The sequence below is a fragment of the Camelina sativa genome, chromosome 20 (assembly GCF_030686135.1).
Source record: "Camelina sativa cultivar CO46 ecotype springtype chromosome 20, ASM3068613v1".
NCBI lineage: Eukaryota > Viridiplantae > Streptophyta > Magnoliopsida > Brassicales > Brassicaceae > Camelina > Camelina sativa.
Genome location: NC_141899.1, coordinates 35,671,327 through 35,688,612, shown reverse-complemented (window position 1 = coordinate 35,688,612; position 17,286 = coordinate 35,671,327). Strand labels below are relative to the sequence as shown.

General features: G+C 39.0%; 3 protein-coding genes, 1 long non-coding RNA gene and 1 pseudogene across 6 annotated transcripts; 3 read left to right on the top strand and 2 right to left on the bottom strand.

Moving 5' to 3' along the window:
* The first annotated feature begins 5,914 nt into the window (after positions 1-5,914).
* On the top strand, positions 5,915-6,670 carry LOC147919910 (secreted RxLR effector protein 161 pseudogene; annotated as a pseudogene).
* Positions 6,671-8,856: 2,186 nt separating this feature from the next.
* On the top strand, positions 8,857-10,189 carry LOC104772033 (aquaporin TIP2-3-like). Its single transcript, XM_010496676.3, has 2 exons — positions 8,857-9,315; positions 9,643-10,189. The coding sequence occupies exons 1-2, from the start codon at positions 8,938-8,940 to the stop codon at positions 10,015-10,017; spliced, it is 753 nt and encodes a 250-aa protein (XP_010494978.1). The 5' UTR covers positions 8,857-8,937; the 3' UTR covers positions 10,018-10,189.
* A 186-nt stretch (positions 10,190-10,375) lies between these two features.
* Positions 10,376-12,015, bottom strand: LOC104772030 (uncharacterized). Of its 2 annotated transcripts, XR_764996.2 has the most exons (3): positions 11,724-12,008; positions 11,416-11,543; positions 10,376-11,026 (listed from the first exon to the last, which is right to left on the bottom strand). It is a non-coding gene; the product is annotated as an uncharacterized LOC104772030 (long non-coding RNA). The 2 variants fall into 2 exon arrangements; XR_015593046.1 differs by lacking the exon at positions 11,416-11,543 and having other exon boundaries at positions 11,724-12,015.
* A 471-nt stretch (positions 12,016-12,486) lies between these two features.
* LOC104772032 (formyltetrahydrofolate deformylase 1, mitochondrial) lies at positions 12,487-16,489 on the bottom strand. The gene is made up of 9 exons (XM_010496675.3): positions 16,218-16,489; positions 15,992-16,104; positions 15,710-15,860; positions 15,557-15,630; positions 15,295-15,454; positions 15,001-15,099; positions 14,819-14,905; positions 14,142-14,711; positions 12,487-13,934 (listed from the first exon to the last, which is right to left on the bottom strand). Exons 1-8 carry the CDS (start codon positions 16,353-16,355, stop codon positions 14,565-14,567), a joined length of 969 nt encoding a protein of 322 aa, XP_010494977.1. The 5' UTR covers positions 16,356-16,489; the 3' UTR covers positions 12,487-13,934; positions 14,142-14,564.
* On the top strand, positions 12,716-14,503 carry LOC104772031 (VAN3-binding protein-like). Of its 2 annotated transcripts, none has more exons than XM_010496674.3 (6): positions 12,716-13,012; positions 13,158-13,554; positions 13,644-13,820; positions 13,907-13,956; positions 14,045-14,102; positions 14,182-14,503. In XM_010496674.3, exons 1-6 carry the CDS (start codon positions 12,716-12,718, stop codon positions 14,421-14,423), a joined length of 1,221 nt encoding a protein of 406 aa, XP_010494976.1. In that variant the 3' UTR covers positions 14,424-14,503. The 2 variants fall into 2 exon arrangements, with proteins under 2 accessions (XP_010494976.1, XP_010494975.1); XM_010496673.3 differs by having other exon boundaries at positions 13,904-13,956.
* Positions 16,490-17,286: the final 797 nt, after the last annotated feature.

Sequence of the window (17,286 nt, the reverse complement as noted above, 5' to 3'; positions counted from 1 at the left end):
ATGTTATCTTTAACGAATATGTCTTTCCATACTGTTCCTCTACCGTCTCCAATCCGCCAATTGTATCTCCGGTTGTGTCACTGCCACTTATCTCTGCTAATGATTCTGTTGATGAAATTGCACCTCTGCCTCTCGAATCCAGGGGGAGTCTTCCTACTCCTGTTCCTCCTACGGTTCTTGATACTACATCTACTACGGTGGTTGACTCTTCTCCGGCTCCCGCTCCTACGGCCGTCACCACTTCTGATTCCGTTGTTGTTTCTGATGAGAACTCTGATGACTTCGATGTTGGTACTGAACCACTAGGTCGTGGTCATCGCACAAAGTTTCCGTCTACTCGTCTTAAGCCTTATGTTGCCTATTCTGCACGTCACGCTGAAACCCTCATCTCTCTCAAGCCTTCGTCTGATCCAGCATCTTCAGGTACTTGTTTCTATCCTATAGCACACTATGTTTCTTGTGAAAAGTTTAGCTCTGCACATCAAAAGTTTCTTGCAGCCGTAACAATGGTCGATGAACCGGTTACTTATAAGCAAGCAGTTCAAATATTAGAATGGCGTGATGCTATGCGCAAGGAGATTGACGCATTAGAACTTAACGAGACCTGGACGCTTGAATGTCTTCCACCGGGTGTCAAAGCTCTCGGTTCTAAATGGGTGTATCGGCTTAAGTTCAATTCGGATGGTACACTTGAACGGTATAAGGCTCGGTTAGTAGCTCTTGGTAATCACCAAAAAGAGGGTGTTGATTTCTTGGAGACCTTTGCTCCGGTTGGGAAACTTCAAACTGTCCGGACCTTACTTGGTGTTGCTTCGGTTAAGAATTGGGAACTCCATCAGATGGATGTTCACAACGCGTTCTTACATGGTGACCTTGACGAGGATATCTATATGAAACCACCTCCCGGTTTTCATCCCGCTGATCCATCTCTTGTGTGCAAGCTTAAAATGTCCATTTATGGTCTACGGCAAGCTCCTCGCTGCTGGTTTTCAAAGTTGTCTACTGCTCTCCTTGACTACGGTTTTGTTCGCTCTCACAAAGATAATTCTCTGTTTACCTATCGGCGTGGTGGTGTTGTTCTTCATGTTCTTGTCTATGTTGATGACTTGATCGTTTGTGGTGCTGATTCTGCAGTTCTCATATCGTTTAAAGCTTATTTATCTCGCTGTTTCAAGATGAAGGATCTCGGTCTGTTGAAATATTTTCTTGGAATTGAAGTTGCTCGTGGACCTGATGGTATTTTTCTCTCACAACGAAAATATTGTCTTGATATAATCGACGAGTGTGGTTTGTCTGGTTCGTGTCCGGCTGATACTCCTATGGAGCAAAATCATACATTGTTGGACTCTACGAGTGCACCGTACTCGGATCCAGCTCAATATCGACGCCTCGTTGGGCGTCTTGTTTATCTCACTCACACCCGTCCTGAGTTAAGTTATGCTGTCAACATTCTTGCACAGTTTATGAAGACACCTCTTCTGGATCATTGGGACGCTGCTCAATGTTTGGTTCGCTACTTGAAATCTTCACCTGGTCAGGGGGTTGTTCTTTCTTCCACGGCTCCTCTTCAAGTGAATGCTTATTGTGATTCCGATTTCAACAAGTGTCCTTCATCTCGACGGTCTCTTACGGGTTATATGGTTATGCTTGGCAATTCTCCTCTTCAATGGAAGACAAAGAAGCAAAGTCGTGTCTCTCTTTCATCGGCTGAAGCGGAGTATCGCGCCATGGCTATGACCTGTACGGAGCACTTGTGGCTTAAAGAAGTTTTGCAGTTTCTTGGTGTCGATCATAATCAGCCGATGCATTTATTCAGTGATAGTCAGGCTGCTCTTCAAATCGCAGCAAACTCTGTTTTTCATGAACGTACGAAGCATATTGAAAGTGATTGTCATTTCATTCGTGATGAAATTGCTTCCGATACTATAACTACTACTCACATTCATACTAAAGAACAGTTGGCTGACATCTTTACTAAAGCTCTTGGTTGTGATCAATTCAAGTATATACGGTCCAAGTTGGGCGTTCTCGACTTACACGCTCCACCTTGAGGGGGAGTGTTAGGGAAAAGGATATGTTCCATATCTTATTGTGTATATATTAAGTCAATATTCTCTACTTGTGCATCAAGTCTATTGTATCTATATATACTCTTTACATATTAATAAGAAACACAACACTTTCTCTGAGATTTACAGTTGCCAGATGGATGATGAGTAAGAACAAGATAGGAACAAGTGATCTTTGGACTCAATTTCCGTGCCGCAAAAAGAACAGAGCGGTGATAGAAATGTGTTATCCCTTGCCTAAACCTTTTCACTAAAATAACTATTGATTAATCACCCTTTTGATGACCAAACCAAAATAAAAATATATAAGGTGGGACTGGAATGGACGGCTAAAAACAAATAAAAAAAGCAATAGATCACTTAAGAAAGATAAATTAATTTGCCATCATGGTGGAGCTGGAGCACCTTTCAATATTCAGAAATCAGAATTATACACTTTTCGGCTAAATGAAACATACAATATTACCTTTTTATGGTAAATAAAATTATCTTTTCATGGGCAAATCACATAATACCACGCATAAATTCGTTTAAGCCCTTTTAGGTTTTAACAATACGATAAAATTCGTTTAAGTAAAATTAATCAACGCATGGTTGTAGTTTTTTTATATTCTTCACCTGAACGTAGCCGACTATATACATTTTGAAAAAGTTGAGATTCCAGTACTCACCTACGATATTTTTGTCTATAAGCATATGTATGTAAGTGTAGGACCGCGAAAATCCAAATATGAGATAACGATTATAACACCTATGTAAAACGATAGAAGAAAGGAGTTGAAGTAGATTCTCGGAGGCGAGATACGATCTTTTTCCTTAACCCAAAGTAGCTCCCGCAGTGTGGCGGTTTAGTGAGTACATGGATCCCAGGATACAACCGAGACGAGACCGTGTCACAACACTTGACTACGGACTCAAACGAACGTTGGCGCAAACGATACACTCTTGACGATAACACTTACGTTTTTGTAGTGAGAGAAAGAGGAGTGAGAGAGAGTTGGATTTCGTTTCAGAGTGTTTTGCTTCTCCGCAAGCGTCAAGATAATGAAACGAGAGAGCTATGTATTTATATGGAGAGGAGGATGAGATGCTCTCCACAAAATCTAGTCTCTGGGACCCTATTGAGCAAGCATGGCTTTGCTGCTAACCTTGCGTCCGATCAGATGACTCTGAGGAAGAATGGTGTCTTTATTGGCAAAGGTTTTGTTAAGGGAGGACTTGTTAAGCTGTGTGTTGCAACAATCCTTAAGAAAAATGATGTAGCTTCTACTTCTGTTTCAAACAATTCCATGAATGAAAATTCAGTTGCTTATTTGGTTGAGTCTTCTAATTTATGGCATGAACGATTAGGACATGTGAATTATAAATCTATGCAAAGATTAATTAATTTGAACCTAATCCCCAAATGCAAAATAAGCAAAGAAAAATGTGAAGTATGCGTTCAAGCGAAACTCACAAAAACACCATCACCTCATGTTGAAAGAGCAACCCAACCTCTACAATTAATACACACAGATTTATGCGATTTAAAATACGTACAATCTAGAGGCGGTAAAAAGTATTTTGTTACTTTCATAGATGATTGTACAAAATATTGCTACGTTTACTTGTTACGTAGTAAAGACGAAGTCTTGGAGAAATTCAAAGTAAAGATTCGTTTTCTACATATAGTTTAAAACGGATCTTACGACGCGAACAGTTGATAACGATTAATGCCGTAGTGTAAGCGATGTTTGAACGTTTTATGTGAAGGCCTTCGGGTGTGTTTCGCAAAAACGCTTCAAGATTCTCGAGATTTCAAAAACAGTTTCCATGAAGACCATGCATGTGGTAGTTTCGTGAAACAGTTTTTTCGAGCAATCAAAATTTTTTTCTACGATAGCTTTAGTGCAACGTACTATAATAGCTATCTACAGAAAATAATTAATTTTTAGCAAATTAAATTAATTTAATTATTCAATTATTTAATTGCTAACTATTGATTAATAATTATATTTGTTCACAAATATTGACATATTTTTGTCTTTTATGAACAGATGACTAACGGTGTTGAAAACAACAACAACAACGGAGGTGCTGAGGAACTTCGTGAGTCGACAACCCGACCCGGGAATGGTCCACCACCTGCTCCTCTCCTTCCGACCGAGCTGAAACCGAGCATCCCGAGCTCTGCAGTGACGCCCAACAAGTTTGATGGCACAAACTTTGAATCGTGGCAACAAAAGATGCACTTCTTCTTTTGTACACTCAACCTGCAGAAGTTTCTCACCGAGGATGCTCCGTTACTGCCTCTTGATAACAACGACGTGCATGCGAATGCAAGTGTTGATGCATGGCATCACTCGGACTACTTGTGCAAAAATGCCATCCTTGTGCACATGGAGGAAAAGCTGTTCAAGGTGTTTAACAAAGCACTAACCTCCAAGGTTCTCTGGAATCTTCTAGAAACCAAGTACAAAGTCTACAATGTGGGCTCAGGGAAACACGCCACAAGGGAGTTTCTCAACTACCATATGGTGGATTCTAGGCCCATAATGGACCAGGTACATGAGCTTCAAGTGCTTGCACAACAGTTAGCTGATGAAGGAATGAACATATGTGAGACTTTCACGGTGAATTGCTTCATTGAGAAGCTACCTCCAAGTTGGAGCGACTTCAAGCACTATCTGGATCACAAGCAGAAGCCAATCACCTTGCTCAACCTAATCTCAAGGCTGCAAAACCAATCAACTGAACGTGACAACACTGTGTCCGTCATTGATGAGAATGCTAATATGGCTGAGTATAGGAGAAAAGGGAAAGCTAAGGTTGTCTACGGCAACAAAAGAGCTTCACCAAAAAAGGCTGTTCCAGGCAAGACGGCACCTCAGTCCTCCACGTTCTTCAAGAAGCAAGGTGGGGCTAAGAAGTTTGCTGGAAAGTGCAGCCACTGTGGCAAGAAAGGTCACAAAAGCGCTGAATGTCGCAGCAAAGATAAGGGTAAAAATCAAGCCAATTTGACTGAAGAAGACTTGTGTGCGGTCGTCACGGAAGCAAATGTGGTGATGAACAATGAGAACCCAAGGGAGTGGTGGTACGACATTGGAGCCACTACCCACATATGCATTCACAGAGACATGTTCAGCACTTATCAGAAATCCAAGTCTTGTGAGAATCTGATGATGGGCATTGTGTCTCACTCCAAGATCGTTGGAACCGGAAAAGTGGTCTTGAAGATGACTTCCGGAATGGCCGTCACGCTCCACAACGTGAAGCATGTTCCAGACATGAGGAAGAATCTAGTCTCTGGGACCCTATTGAGTAAGCATGGCTTTGCTGCTAACCTTGCGTCCGATCAGATGACTCTGAGGAAGAATGGTGTCTTTATTGGCAAAGGTTTTGTTAAGGGAGGACTTGTTAAGCTGTGTGTTGCAACAATCCTTAAGAAAAATGATGTAGCTTCTACTTCTGTTTCAAACAATTCCATGAATAAAAATTCAGTTGCTTATTTGGTTGAGTCTTCTAATTTATGGCATGAACGATTAGGACATGTGAATTATAAATCTATGCAAAGATTAATTAATTTGAACCTAATCCCCAAATGCAAAATAAGCAAAGAAAAATGTGAAGTATGCGTTCAAGCGAAACTCACAAAACACCATCACCTCATGTTGAAAGAGCAACCCAACCTCTAGAATTAATACACACAGATTTATGTGATTTAAAATACGTACAATCTAGAGGCGGTAAAAAGTATTTTGTTACTTTCATAGATGATTGTACAAAATATTGCTACGTTTACTTGTTACGTAGTAAAGACGAAGTCTTGGAGAAATTCAAAGAACATAATCCAACAAACAAAAACTATGCTTCATGGTCAATTTGACATGAAAGATATGGGTTTAGCGGATGTCATTCTAGGGATTAAAATCACTAGAACCGCTGACGGAATTATTCTGTCACAGGCACATTATGCTGAAAAGATACTTGAGCGATTTAAAAACTACTCAAAAGGAAAAGCAAAAACTCTTGTAGATCATGAACTTCACTTGACCAAAAACTCGGGTGAAGCGGTGTCACAGATAGAGTATGCTAGGGTGATCGGAAGTCTCATGTACTTATCAAATTGTACAAGGCCCGATCTCGCGCATGCAGTCAACGTTCTAAGTCGTTACACCAGTAATCCAGGTCATAAACACTGGCAAGCCATAAGAAGAGTATTAAATTACATAAGATACACGAAAACTTATGGGCTGCACTATGGTAAAGAACCAACAGTTTTAGAAGGATACAGTGACGCCAATTGGATAGCTGATTCCAAAAACTCAAAATCCACAAGTGGATATGTCTTTACTTTAGGAGGTGCAGCAGTATCATGGAAATCTGCGAAACAGACTCTAACGGCTGGATCAACCATGGAGTCGGAGTTTATAGCTTTAGATAAAGCCGCAGAAGAAGCAGACTGGCTTCGTAATTTTTTGGAAGATATTCCGATGTGGGAAAAACCTGTGCCGGCATTACGTGCTGCGATAGCCAATCAGCTATTGCCCGAGCACACAATACTCACTACAATGGCAAGAACCGTCATATTAGAAGATGTCATAAGACCATTAGAAACTTGATCACTACTGGTGTAATTACAGTAGATTACATAAATACAGTTTTTAATCTTGCGGACCCCTTTACTAAAGGGCTAGCTAGAGATCAAGTTGTAAAATCATCAAGAGGAATGGGTCTAAAGCCTACAATCTAAGAGGATGTTTGATGGAAACCCCACCTAAATGACTGGAGATCCCAAGAATTAGGTTCAAAGGGAAAACTAAATCAAACAAAATCAATCTAGAGTACTGTATGACTAATAGTCACAGCCCAGTTCCTAAGATGAAAAACAGTACTTCCTGTGTCTTTAAAGGTTAAGCAATGCTTTTAATGATCAAGTCCATAAGCTTTGATATATCAGTGGAGTATTTCCTAAAGGAAAACTTCTTAAAACAAACGCTAATGGCGAATCACCTAGTGAGTGTGAAATGAGGCCGTTTCTAGGAGAATAAAATGTAAGGCTATATTCTCCAACTTCACTCATGAAATCCAGGCATGTTCATGGCCAAAACGAACACAATAGAGAACTTGGTTCTTCGAGAAAAAGAAGCTGGGTTATACCTGTTGTCTCGGTTTACATAAATATCTGGGTGGTTCAAGACATCATGTTCACCTCCTGGCCGGTAAATCCGACAGATATTAACAATGAGTAGTTCAAAGCTGAAAAATGCTACTATCTCAGACACAGTTATTTTTCGCATACACTCTTGAAAGTCGAGTCTGTCTAGTCAGTCTAGTTTTTTATCTTTTATTTTTTATTGAGTCAGTAAAATCTTCCTATGTTTAGGGTAAATTCTATTCATGTGGGGGATTGTTGGAACTACACTTTTGACAACATGGCTTAAGCCAACTTTCCGGTGACTTTTCCGGTGACGTCCGTCATCGGAATGACCGGTTTAAGGACTCTTTGGATTCCTTGTAATGAGCACTATAACATAGTGTAGTTACTTGTCAAAAGCGAAGTTATAATGAATGAGAAATTAATCTCCAAAGTGGTTAGCTTGAAAGCTTATAACTAGTATTATGGGATGAGGAAATTACGTTGCATGGACCGGACTTGGTTTAATATTTTGGAGTAAATTTATTTGCAACTTATATTACATTTCATGTTACGTATGTTGCTTATAATATTCAAAATTTTATTTGCAAAGTCAAATCGAGTTTGTTGTGTTTAAAACAAACAAAGTCGAAGCCTTATCAACTCAAACGGAAGAATAAGTCGCTCCGGAGATCTCGCCAACGTGTGAGACTTCAATCGCATCTCTCCACTCCTCAACTTCCCGAGATATCAGTCCACGAGCCCAGATTTTGTGGAGAGCATCTCGTCCTCCTCTCCATATAAATACAGAGCTCTCTCGTTTCATTATTTTAACGCTTGCGGAGAAGCAAAACACTCTGAAACAAAATCCAACTCTCTCTCACTCCTCTTTCTCTCACTACAAAAACGTAAGTGTTATCGTCAAGAGTGTATCGTTTGCGCCAACGTTCGTTTGAGTCCGTAGTCAAGTGTTGTGACACGGTCTCGTCTCGGTTGTATCCTGGGATCCATGTACTCACTAAACCGCCACACTGCGGGAGCTACTTTGGGTTAAGGAAAGAGATCGTATCTCGCCTCCGAGAATCTACTTCTACTCCTTTCTTCTATCGTTTTACATAGGTGTTATAATCGTTATCTCATATTTGGATTTTCGCGGACCTACAGTAAGTTCATATAAATGCAAAAAAAAATGAAGAAATTAACCTCGAGATGTTCCCTAAGTCTAACGTTTAAGTTTTCTAAATAAGTACTTGATTTTTTTTATAATTATCTTAGTAAAATAGTATTCCAAATCCACCAACTCCTAAGAAGTAAGAAACAAGAACAAATAGGATAATAACATAGTATAATCCCTACTAATATTTTAGCACTTTCCCTACTTATCTAATCCAGTACGAAAATTTTAAAATAACAAAGACTAGTAAACATAATAAGACCATTATCATTATTGGTGTGACACAACATTTAATTTAAATGCGGAATATCAAAGTGCCAACAGAAGATTCTTATCCTTACATGTTTTTAAATCCCAACATAGTTGTCACTAACCATCTTAAATATTGCTAATCTTCGAATTAATCAATTAAGAGGCGGTTTGGACGGCTTCCAATAATGATTTGACACGTCATATAGGCCCCATCGTTGTCGTCTCCACCTCGCTATATAAACAAGAGCCCATACAAAGCTCAAATAACATAGAAAGAAGAACGAGCTATAACAAAACCAAAACCAACCACAAGCAAAAATAAAAAAATGGTGAAGATCGAAGTTGGAAGTGTGGGTGACTCATTCAGCGTAGCATCTCTAAAAGCTTACTTGTCTGAGTTTATAGCAACTCTTCTCTTCGTATTCGCTGGCGTTGGCTCAGCTATCGCGTTTGACAAGCTGACCTCTGATGGAGCCTTAGACCCAGCTGGTCTTGTAGCCATCGCTATAGCTCACGCTTTTGCTCTGTTCGTTGGAGTTTCCATTGCTGCTAACATCTCCGGTGGTCACCTTAACCCAGCTGTGACTCTTGGCCTTGCCATCGGCGGGAACATAACATTGATCACAGGTTTCTTCTATTGGATAGCTCAGTGTCTTGGTTCCATCGTCGCTTGTCTTCTCCTCGTCTTTGTTACCAACGGAAAGGTATGTATTAGTAGCCTAGGAGTGGTTATTCTTGCTTTTCTGGTTCGCTTTGGTTTGCATCATGAATATTAGTTTTTAGGTTACAATATTTTAGGCTTTCGTTGTTTGTTGCTTAAATGCTTTTGCGGTTTAGGTTGAGAACTTTTGGTTCGGTTTTATTTGGTAGCTCGAAAGATATGTTTGTTATATTCCAATTCGCTTTGATTTTATTCGGTTTGGTTCATTTGCTTACCGGACAATAGTGTGACAAAAATATATTAGTACGTTGCAAAAAGGAAACGGTCGTTAAAGGGTATCAAATGAATTGTTTCCCGATTTTTTCTGCAGAGCGTACCAACCCACGGAGTCGCGGCCGGTTTAGGAGCGGTCGAAGGTATTGTGATGGAGATCATCGTGACCTTTGCTTTGGTCTACACCGTTTACGCCACCGCAGCTGACCCAAAGAAAGGATCGCTCGGAACCATCGCGCCGATCGCTATTGGTTTCATCGTTGGTGCCAACATCCTCGCAGCTGGTCCATTCAGTGGTGGCTCCATGAACCCAGCAAGGTCGTTCGGACCAGCTGTTGTCAGTGAAGACTTGTCACAGATTTGGATCTATTGGGTTGGACCACTTGTTGGTGGTGCACTCGCCGGACTCATCTACGGTGACGTGTTCATTGGTTCTTACGAAGCGGTGGAAACCCGTGAGCTCCGAGTGTAATTAATTATAAACGGGTTATGTGATTCAGCGATTGTTTGATGTTTGCTTGTTGGTTGGTTTGATGTTTTGTTTGGTTGTTCAGTTTCTTCCAAGAATGTGTTAGAGAAACAAAACAAAAAAGTCATGTCTTCTTGTTAATAAGAAAATGTATATATATTCCACTTCATGGTTCTTTTTTCTTCTTTTTTCTAATTATTCATATGGTTTTGGATAACGGGAAAACATCAAGTGATTCATCTCCAATACTCGCAAAGCCAAAATTGTTTTTGTAAAACCATACAAGTAACAAACCAATAGCCGACGGCTATTCGAATTATCTGTATGTAACACTAAGGGCATCTCCATTGGGAGATCACTATTTTGAAGCTCTTATATTTTTTTAGGAGTAAAAAATATACTTTTACAAAATAAGAACTTTGTGTTTGTTAATTAAAATTATACTTCTCCAATGGTAAACTCTTATTGGAGTTCTTATTTTTGATTTTTTTTTTAATATAACTAATTTAAGTGGAACATTTAGTTTAACTTGTGAACATAGCTGTGAACTGCTCACTCACACGCTGAACATCTATTGGATTGATGTTGAGTTGCCGATGAAAGTGGAAGCCATCTTCAGACCAGTAGGTGGGGATGTCACAGACGGTTGACTTCAAAGTAGAACGAGTTCTTGTTCTGCATGTTCAGCATCTGCTCATCAAATTCCTTTGTGCTCATCTTGCCACGGAACATAGCAGAGGCAGTGAGGTAGTGTCCATGTCTTGGGTCTGCAGCACACATCATGTTCTTGGAGTCCCACATTTGCTGGGTGAGTTCAGGAACTGTGAGGGAACAGTACTGCTGAGAACCTCTTGATGTGAGAGGAGGAAATCCCACCATGAAGAAGTGAAGACGAGGGAATGGGATGAGATTCACAGCAAGCTTACGGAGTCAGAGTTCAGCTGACCAGGGAACCTCAGACAGCAAGTCACACCAGACATGGTGGCAGAGATCAAGTGGTTCAAATCACCAACTGCAGACATTGAACAAACCAAGTATGTAAGCCATAGACACATACAACAAACAACATGATGAAGCACATCAACAAAGCTTGCAGAGGCAACTATATTATAAAGCAAACTGTATACTATCACAATTCCATAAACATCAAAAAACATGATGAAGCACAGTAACAAAACTTGCAGAGGCAACTATATTATCAAGCAGACTGTATATTTTCACAAATCCATAAACAAACCAATAGCACATGCCACTGGAAACAGTAACAAAACGATAGAGACTTGCAGATCAGAAATAGTGATACCAAACAATGACATAATCACTATCTAGACAACGCATATATGAACAAAGAACAACTAATCTTAGCATTCGTGAAGAGCAGTATAGGATAATGAGTCTTACAGCTGGGAGTAGTGAGTTTGAGAGTCCTGAAGCAGATATCGTACAAGGCCTCATTGTTGAGACCATGCACTCATCAGCATTCTGAACAAGCTGATTATAAGAATGTGAAGAAGGTTGAAACTTTGAAACTACAGAAATAAAAGTTCCAATCTTTTATCAAATTTTTTAGCAAACGAACAAACATTGGAAACTATATATATCCCTTTGATTTCAAATTAGCAAGTAGTTCACACCAAATCACTTCATACAACGGACAAAGGGGGAAATTGCAATACAAAAACGAAACAGAGGTTAAGATTTGACTGTACCGAGAGAAACCCATCTTCAGCTTCCTTCCCCACAGCAAATCTCCGTGAGTTCCATATCCAAACTCGTCGATAGATCAGAACCTCTGATGTGTTGTTTTGATTGCTTAATCATCACCTCAGACTGAAGATTGTTTAATCAAAAAGAGCAAAGAACGGAGATTGGTTAATCGCAAATATGAGAATTTGGGGAGTGAAGGTAGGAACGGTGCCGCAAAAGAGATGTGGAGAAGAAAGAGAAAGAAGAGAAAAAAAGAAAAAAATTGTTTTTTATATCAAAAATAAAACCTATCATATGGCTACACGTACCAATAAGAGTTGATAAGAGTTGGTCTCAAAACTTACTAATTAAAAGGCAACTCTTATGTTTTTAATCAATTTTGATTTATTTTTTTGTCCCAAATAAATAAGAGTCTTGCTAAAGTCTCCCAATGGACTTGCTCTAATGAACACTCGTGGGAGTATCTTTATAGAAAAGCCAAAAGTGATATGGTTTTGTGTGATGACAATGATAACAGAAACTGGTCGGCGGAGTCACGAACTCTGTTAAAGTTGTCCAGTCAAATCTTCTTAAACTCAAAAAGACAAGACAAAAGATCAGCTTATGGCTCTTAAACCGATGCAAATGTCCCCACAATATCCTTAATTATTCATATTACGAGTTCCATGATTTCTCTAGTCTACATTTTGTGTCCATTTGATGAGACATTTCCTGAATATATGGACTCTGCACAAAGGACAATCACATTGATTTGTGTTCCCTCTGTTTCTCCCAAACTTTTGCCTTACTTATATCAGAACGTGGAGACTTCGTTAGTATATTTTCGATTGGATTTGAACAATTCCAAGTTATTAAAGAAAAAAAAGAGAGGTCGTTTTTGTTTATTGGTGATCTTCTCTCTTTCACAACCTTGAGTCAACCAACATATTAACCTTCTTCATCTAGAAAAGTTCTATCGTCATCTTGGGGTTTCTACAAATCTGAGTAGAAGAAAATGGAAGGTGGGTTTTATTCAGACTGGAATGATAGTTCTTCATCGTTGTTCGGATCAGAGAATCTGGAGGAAGAGTTGGAGGGGGGAAATGTGAGAAGTGAAGAGATTTTCTCCCAGATACATCAGCCTAAGACACCAAGGGAGCCAATGACGTTCCTGTCCAGATCATGGAGTCTATCTGCTTCTGAAATCTCCAAAGCTCTAGCGCAGAAGCAGAGACAACGGCGAGATCTGTTTTCTGTTTCCCAGAACAGTCTTAGAGTCTTCTCCCATGATGTTGCTGCAGATCCACTCATGGTATGATCCCTTTCCTGCTGATGCTTATAACTCTCTCTAGCTATTCTGACTATTCCTGGGACTTTTCAGTCAGACACTATCACTTGTGTAGGACATTTTCACTAGTTATTGAATTCTGATTTTGATGCTTCCTTGGTATTTGCAGGGAGAGAAGATCATGAACTCAGCTGGGGCACGCAGATCAGGGAGATTATCAAAGTGGTTTCACCACAAACAACACACCAACCAAAGCAACATGAGTAGGATTCCAAAGAAAAAAGATAAAATGCGGGTAGAGAAAGCCCGTGTTCACTCAGCTGTGTCCATTGCTGCTCTGGCAGCTGGATTAGCGTCTGTAACCTCTGAGGAAAGCTGCAGCAAAGAGTCAAGCTCAACGATGGCACTGTCTCTAGCCTCGGCAACAGAGCTACTGGCTTCGTACTGCATTGAAATGGCTGAGCAAGCAGGTGCTGATCACAAATGTATAGCTTCCACAGTTAGGTCTTCCATCGATATCCACAGCCCTGGAGATCTCATGACTCTCACAGCCGCGGCTGCAACTGGTAAGGCCTTTATTCAAAATTTGGTGTTTGAGGCTTTGATTGGGTTAGTAAGATGAAATTTGATCTGAATTTGTGGAAAACTGAATCAGCATTGAGAGGAGAAGCGGCTTTAAAGGTGAGGCATCCGAAGGAAGCAAAGAGTAATGCAACTATCACACCTTGCGAGAGGAGCTTCTCAGAGTCTCACTGGCCCGTAAATTGTCAGTTTAGATTGGAGGAACCAAATCTTCCTCTAGAGGGCGAACTGGTGCAATGTGCACGAAATGGTAAAATCCTATTCTTCTTAAATTCTGCCTGATTCATGACTGGTTCCACTAGTTAAAATGCTAACAATACTGAACTCTAACAGCAGGATTGCAGCGAATAAAGCGAGTCTGTGTCTATATCAACAAGAAGTCTCAGGTAATTCAGCAGACTGGATTTAATCTGTAAGAGAAAAATGTATTTGCTTCTCTATACTAGTTAACTTAAACCTCTATGAATTTCTCAGGTCATGATCAAACTCAAAAGCAAACACGTTGGAGGGGCATTCTCTAAGAAGATCAAATGTAAGCATTTTCTATTCTTACAAGAGTTAAGGAAATTACCTGAAACACGGAAGTCTGAAGCTTGTTGTTGCTTTTGAAGGCGTAGTTTATGGAGTCTGCGACGAGATATCTGCATGGCCTTACAGAAAAGAGAGGGAAAATTCCGAAGAAATCTATTTTGGTTTGAAAACAGGACAGGGTCTTTTGGAGTTCAAGTGCAAGAGTAAGATTGAGAAGCAGAGATGGGTTGGTGGGATTCAGACTAGTCTCCAGAAAGTAACATGCCTCGAGGCTGCCAAATGCTCCCTGGAATCACTCAGTGTCAGTGATCGCATGCGGTAGATAATCCTGTAAATACTTTACTATTCCCAAGTTTTTTTCTGCTGCGAATGAATCATCAATCTTACAGAAGATTCGTATAATATTCTCTTGAATCGTGCATACAAAAAAATCAGATGAGAATCATAGTCATTGGTATCGTAACTAGAATACAACAGTCTTGTTTGTGCCATAAGGTAATACCCTTAGTTCGCAGTATGATTTTATAGCTTTTGTGAGGCACTTTTTCTCTAGGTCCTCAGACTTCTGGACAAAGCTCCTTAGGTTATCTCGGTGGGAAACACTCTCAACCTGAAATAAGCCAAATTCAGACAGATTAACTGAGAAAGCTGCTGAGTACATTTATAATGACAACCTTCTGAAAATACTACCAATCAACTAGTTGGCAGATGAGTTACCATTTGTTCAATGATAGGCCCTGAATCAAGTTCCTCGGTAACAAAGTGACTCGTTGCTCCAATTAATTTGACTCCTGCATCAAATGCCTGCAAACAGAATCTAGAATATAAGTGCCAAAAAGACAACAAAACAACCCACTACGACTCTACGAGAAGGTAGAGCCAAGACAAAACTCAGTGACCTGTTTCGCAGGATTTCCGCCTTTAAATGATGGTAAGAGACCATGGTGGATGTTGATTACATCCTTTCCATAACCTTTCAGAAAGTTACCCGACAGAATCTGCCAAAAAGGTATGAATTCTCTTTTTCTTAGTGAAGCTATTCTTGGTTAGAAATAGACAGAGCAACTACGCTGTATGCAGTAATATTCATCTAAAGGCTGACGATGACTGCTTGGTAACATGATTGCTACTAAACATTTGATCAAAGAATTAAAAGAATAGAGATAAGGCAAGGACCAAAAAGTCTGATTTACCTGCATGTATCTAGCAAGAACAAGGAAATCAGTATCTTTAACCAATTCGAAAATCTCATCTTCTCTTTTATTCTCTTTTGTTGTCGATACATAATGATAAGGGATGCCATGCCTCTCAAGAAACCGCATAATGTGAGTGTTTGAAGCTCTTTCATGATTGCTACAAACACAAAAAAAAAAATATTCAAGCAGCATAAGCACCCGAGACACTACTAGACATACTGAGTCAGTCAGATGAAAACAGGAACTTGTATAAGCACACCTTATCACACAGGTAATATCCACGGGGAGTTTCCCGTCCTGCCATTTATGCAACATTTCGACAAGACAATGATCCTGTATATAGAATCACATACTATTCAGCAGGACATACAAAGAGTAGAAGGAAAAAGGGAAGTTGCGAAGATTTGAATACCTGTTTTGAGAGTAGAAGAGCTATCTTATACTTGGGATCTATAGAAGGCACACGGACAACAGAGTTCAAGGCACCATATGTTTGTGCAATGGTTTGAAAATCTTCATCGACTTGGTTTCTCGGCCACTTAACCGGATCAAAGATAAACTCGCTGTCAAAAGAAACCATTTTTGTTTTTTTTTTTTCAAAACAACTAAACACCAAAACATTCAACTCCTAGATTCATTCATTATCAAGAGAGCTTAAAGTCTAAAGCTTTGAGAAAGTTACTAATAAAAAAACCTGCGGGAGTAGAAGACGTTCTTGTTTTCAGGAACAAAAACATCGTAGCCAAGAATGTTGCCGCCTTTAGCTGCAATACAATCTGATAGCTTTGCTACAATCCCAACAGCATCCTACCATTCAACATAACAAACAAACCAAACAAAAAAAGGAGTATTAATTGAAATTGATTTACGATTCTCGAATCAACAGAGCATGATTTATGAAGGAGTGAGTTGTTGTGTACCTGACAATGGAAGACATGAACGCCAGGAATGAGAACAGGGGAGACGGAGGAATCGAGGGACTCGCCGTGGAATCGAGACGATTTGAGAAACGAACTCTTAGCGAACCCAGAAGCTCTCAAGGAGATTCGTCGTATCATTGGTCTCTCTTCTTCTCTTCGCTTCAAGCCTCAACGAGAGAAAGAGAGAGAGACCAAACTACGGTCCCGATTCCCCAGAGGATCGCTCCACTCATCCATTTTGTTAATTTTTTTTTTGTCGTCCAAACATGTGTGTATACGTATTTAATATTGTTTTTTCTTAACTGAGATCTGTATTTTTTTTTCTTTTACAATAACTGAGATCTGTACTTTTTTTTGGAAAATGTCTTAAAAACTAGATTTTAACGCGCGGTACAATGTGGGACTATATTTTTAAAAATTTAAATTTAAAAATTATGTTATATTTGTTTATTATTTTGTGGTTGTTTATTAATTTTTACTTTATATAGTTATAAATAGTTATTGAATTCATCTCATAGTTTACCATGAAAGAAATTTTTCTTTTCATAACTAATTTTTATGATTTTTAATTAAATGATTAAGTTCTTTGTTTTTTAATATAATGTTACAATGTTATCTAGGTTTTGACATACGGTGCATCGGATTAATGTATTTTTTATATAGAATAGTATAGAGATATGTGGGAAGTAAAACTAACTTTACTGGTTTGATGTATATACAAATTAATTATTTTCATTTGAAATTTGATCAATTAAAATTAGTTGTTGTAGTATGTTTTTTTTATCTAGGTTTTGACACGTGGTACACTGTATTAGTTTGTTTTTTAAATAGATAATGTTACTTTGTATAACACTATGTAGTGCACATATAACTCTAGATAGAATATGCAAGTGAATAAATTCTAAACTCATATTCGGATATGCTAATTCTATAATTTATTAAATTAGTTAATAATTAATTTATTCATTTATCTTGGAAGGCTTTAATTCTATAATTCACAGATTTTTAATTTTAATATTTAAATTATAGAAGTTTTTTTTAGTGTTTTTAAAATTTTACTCGTGCTACA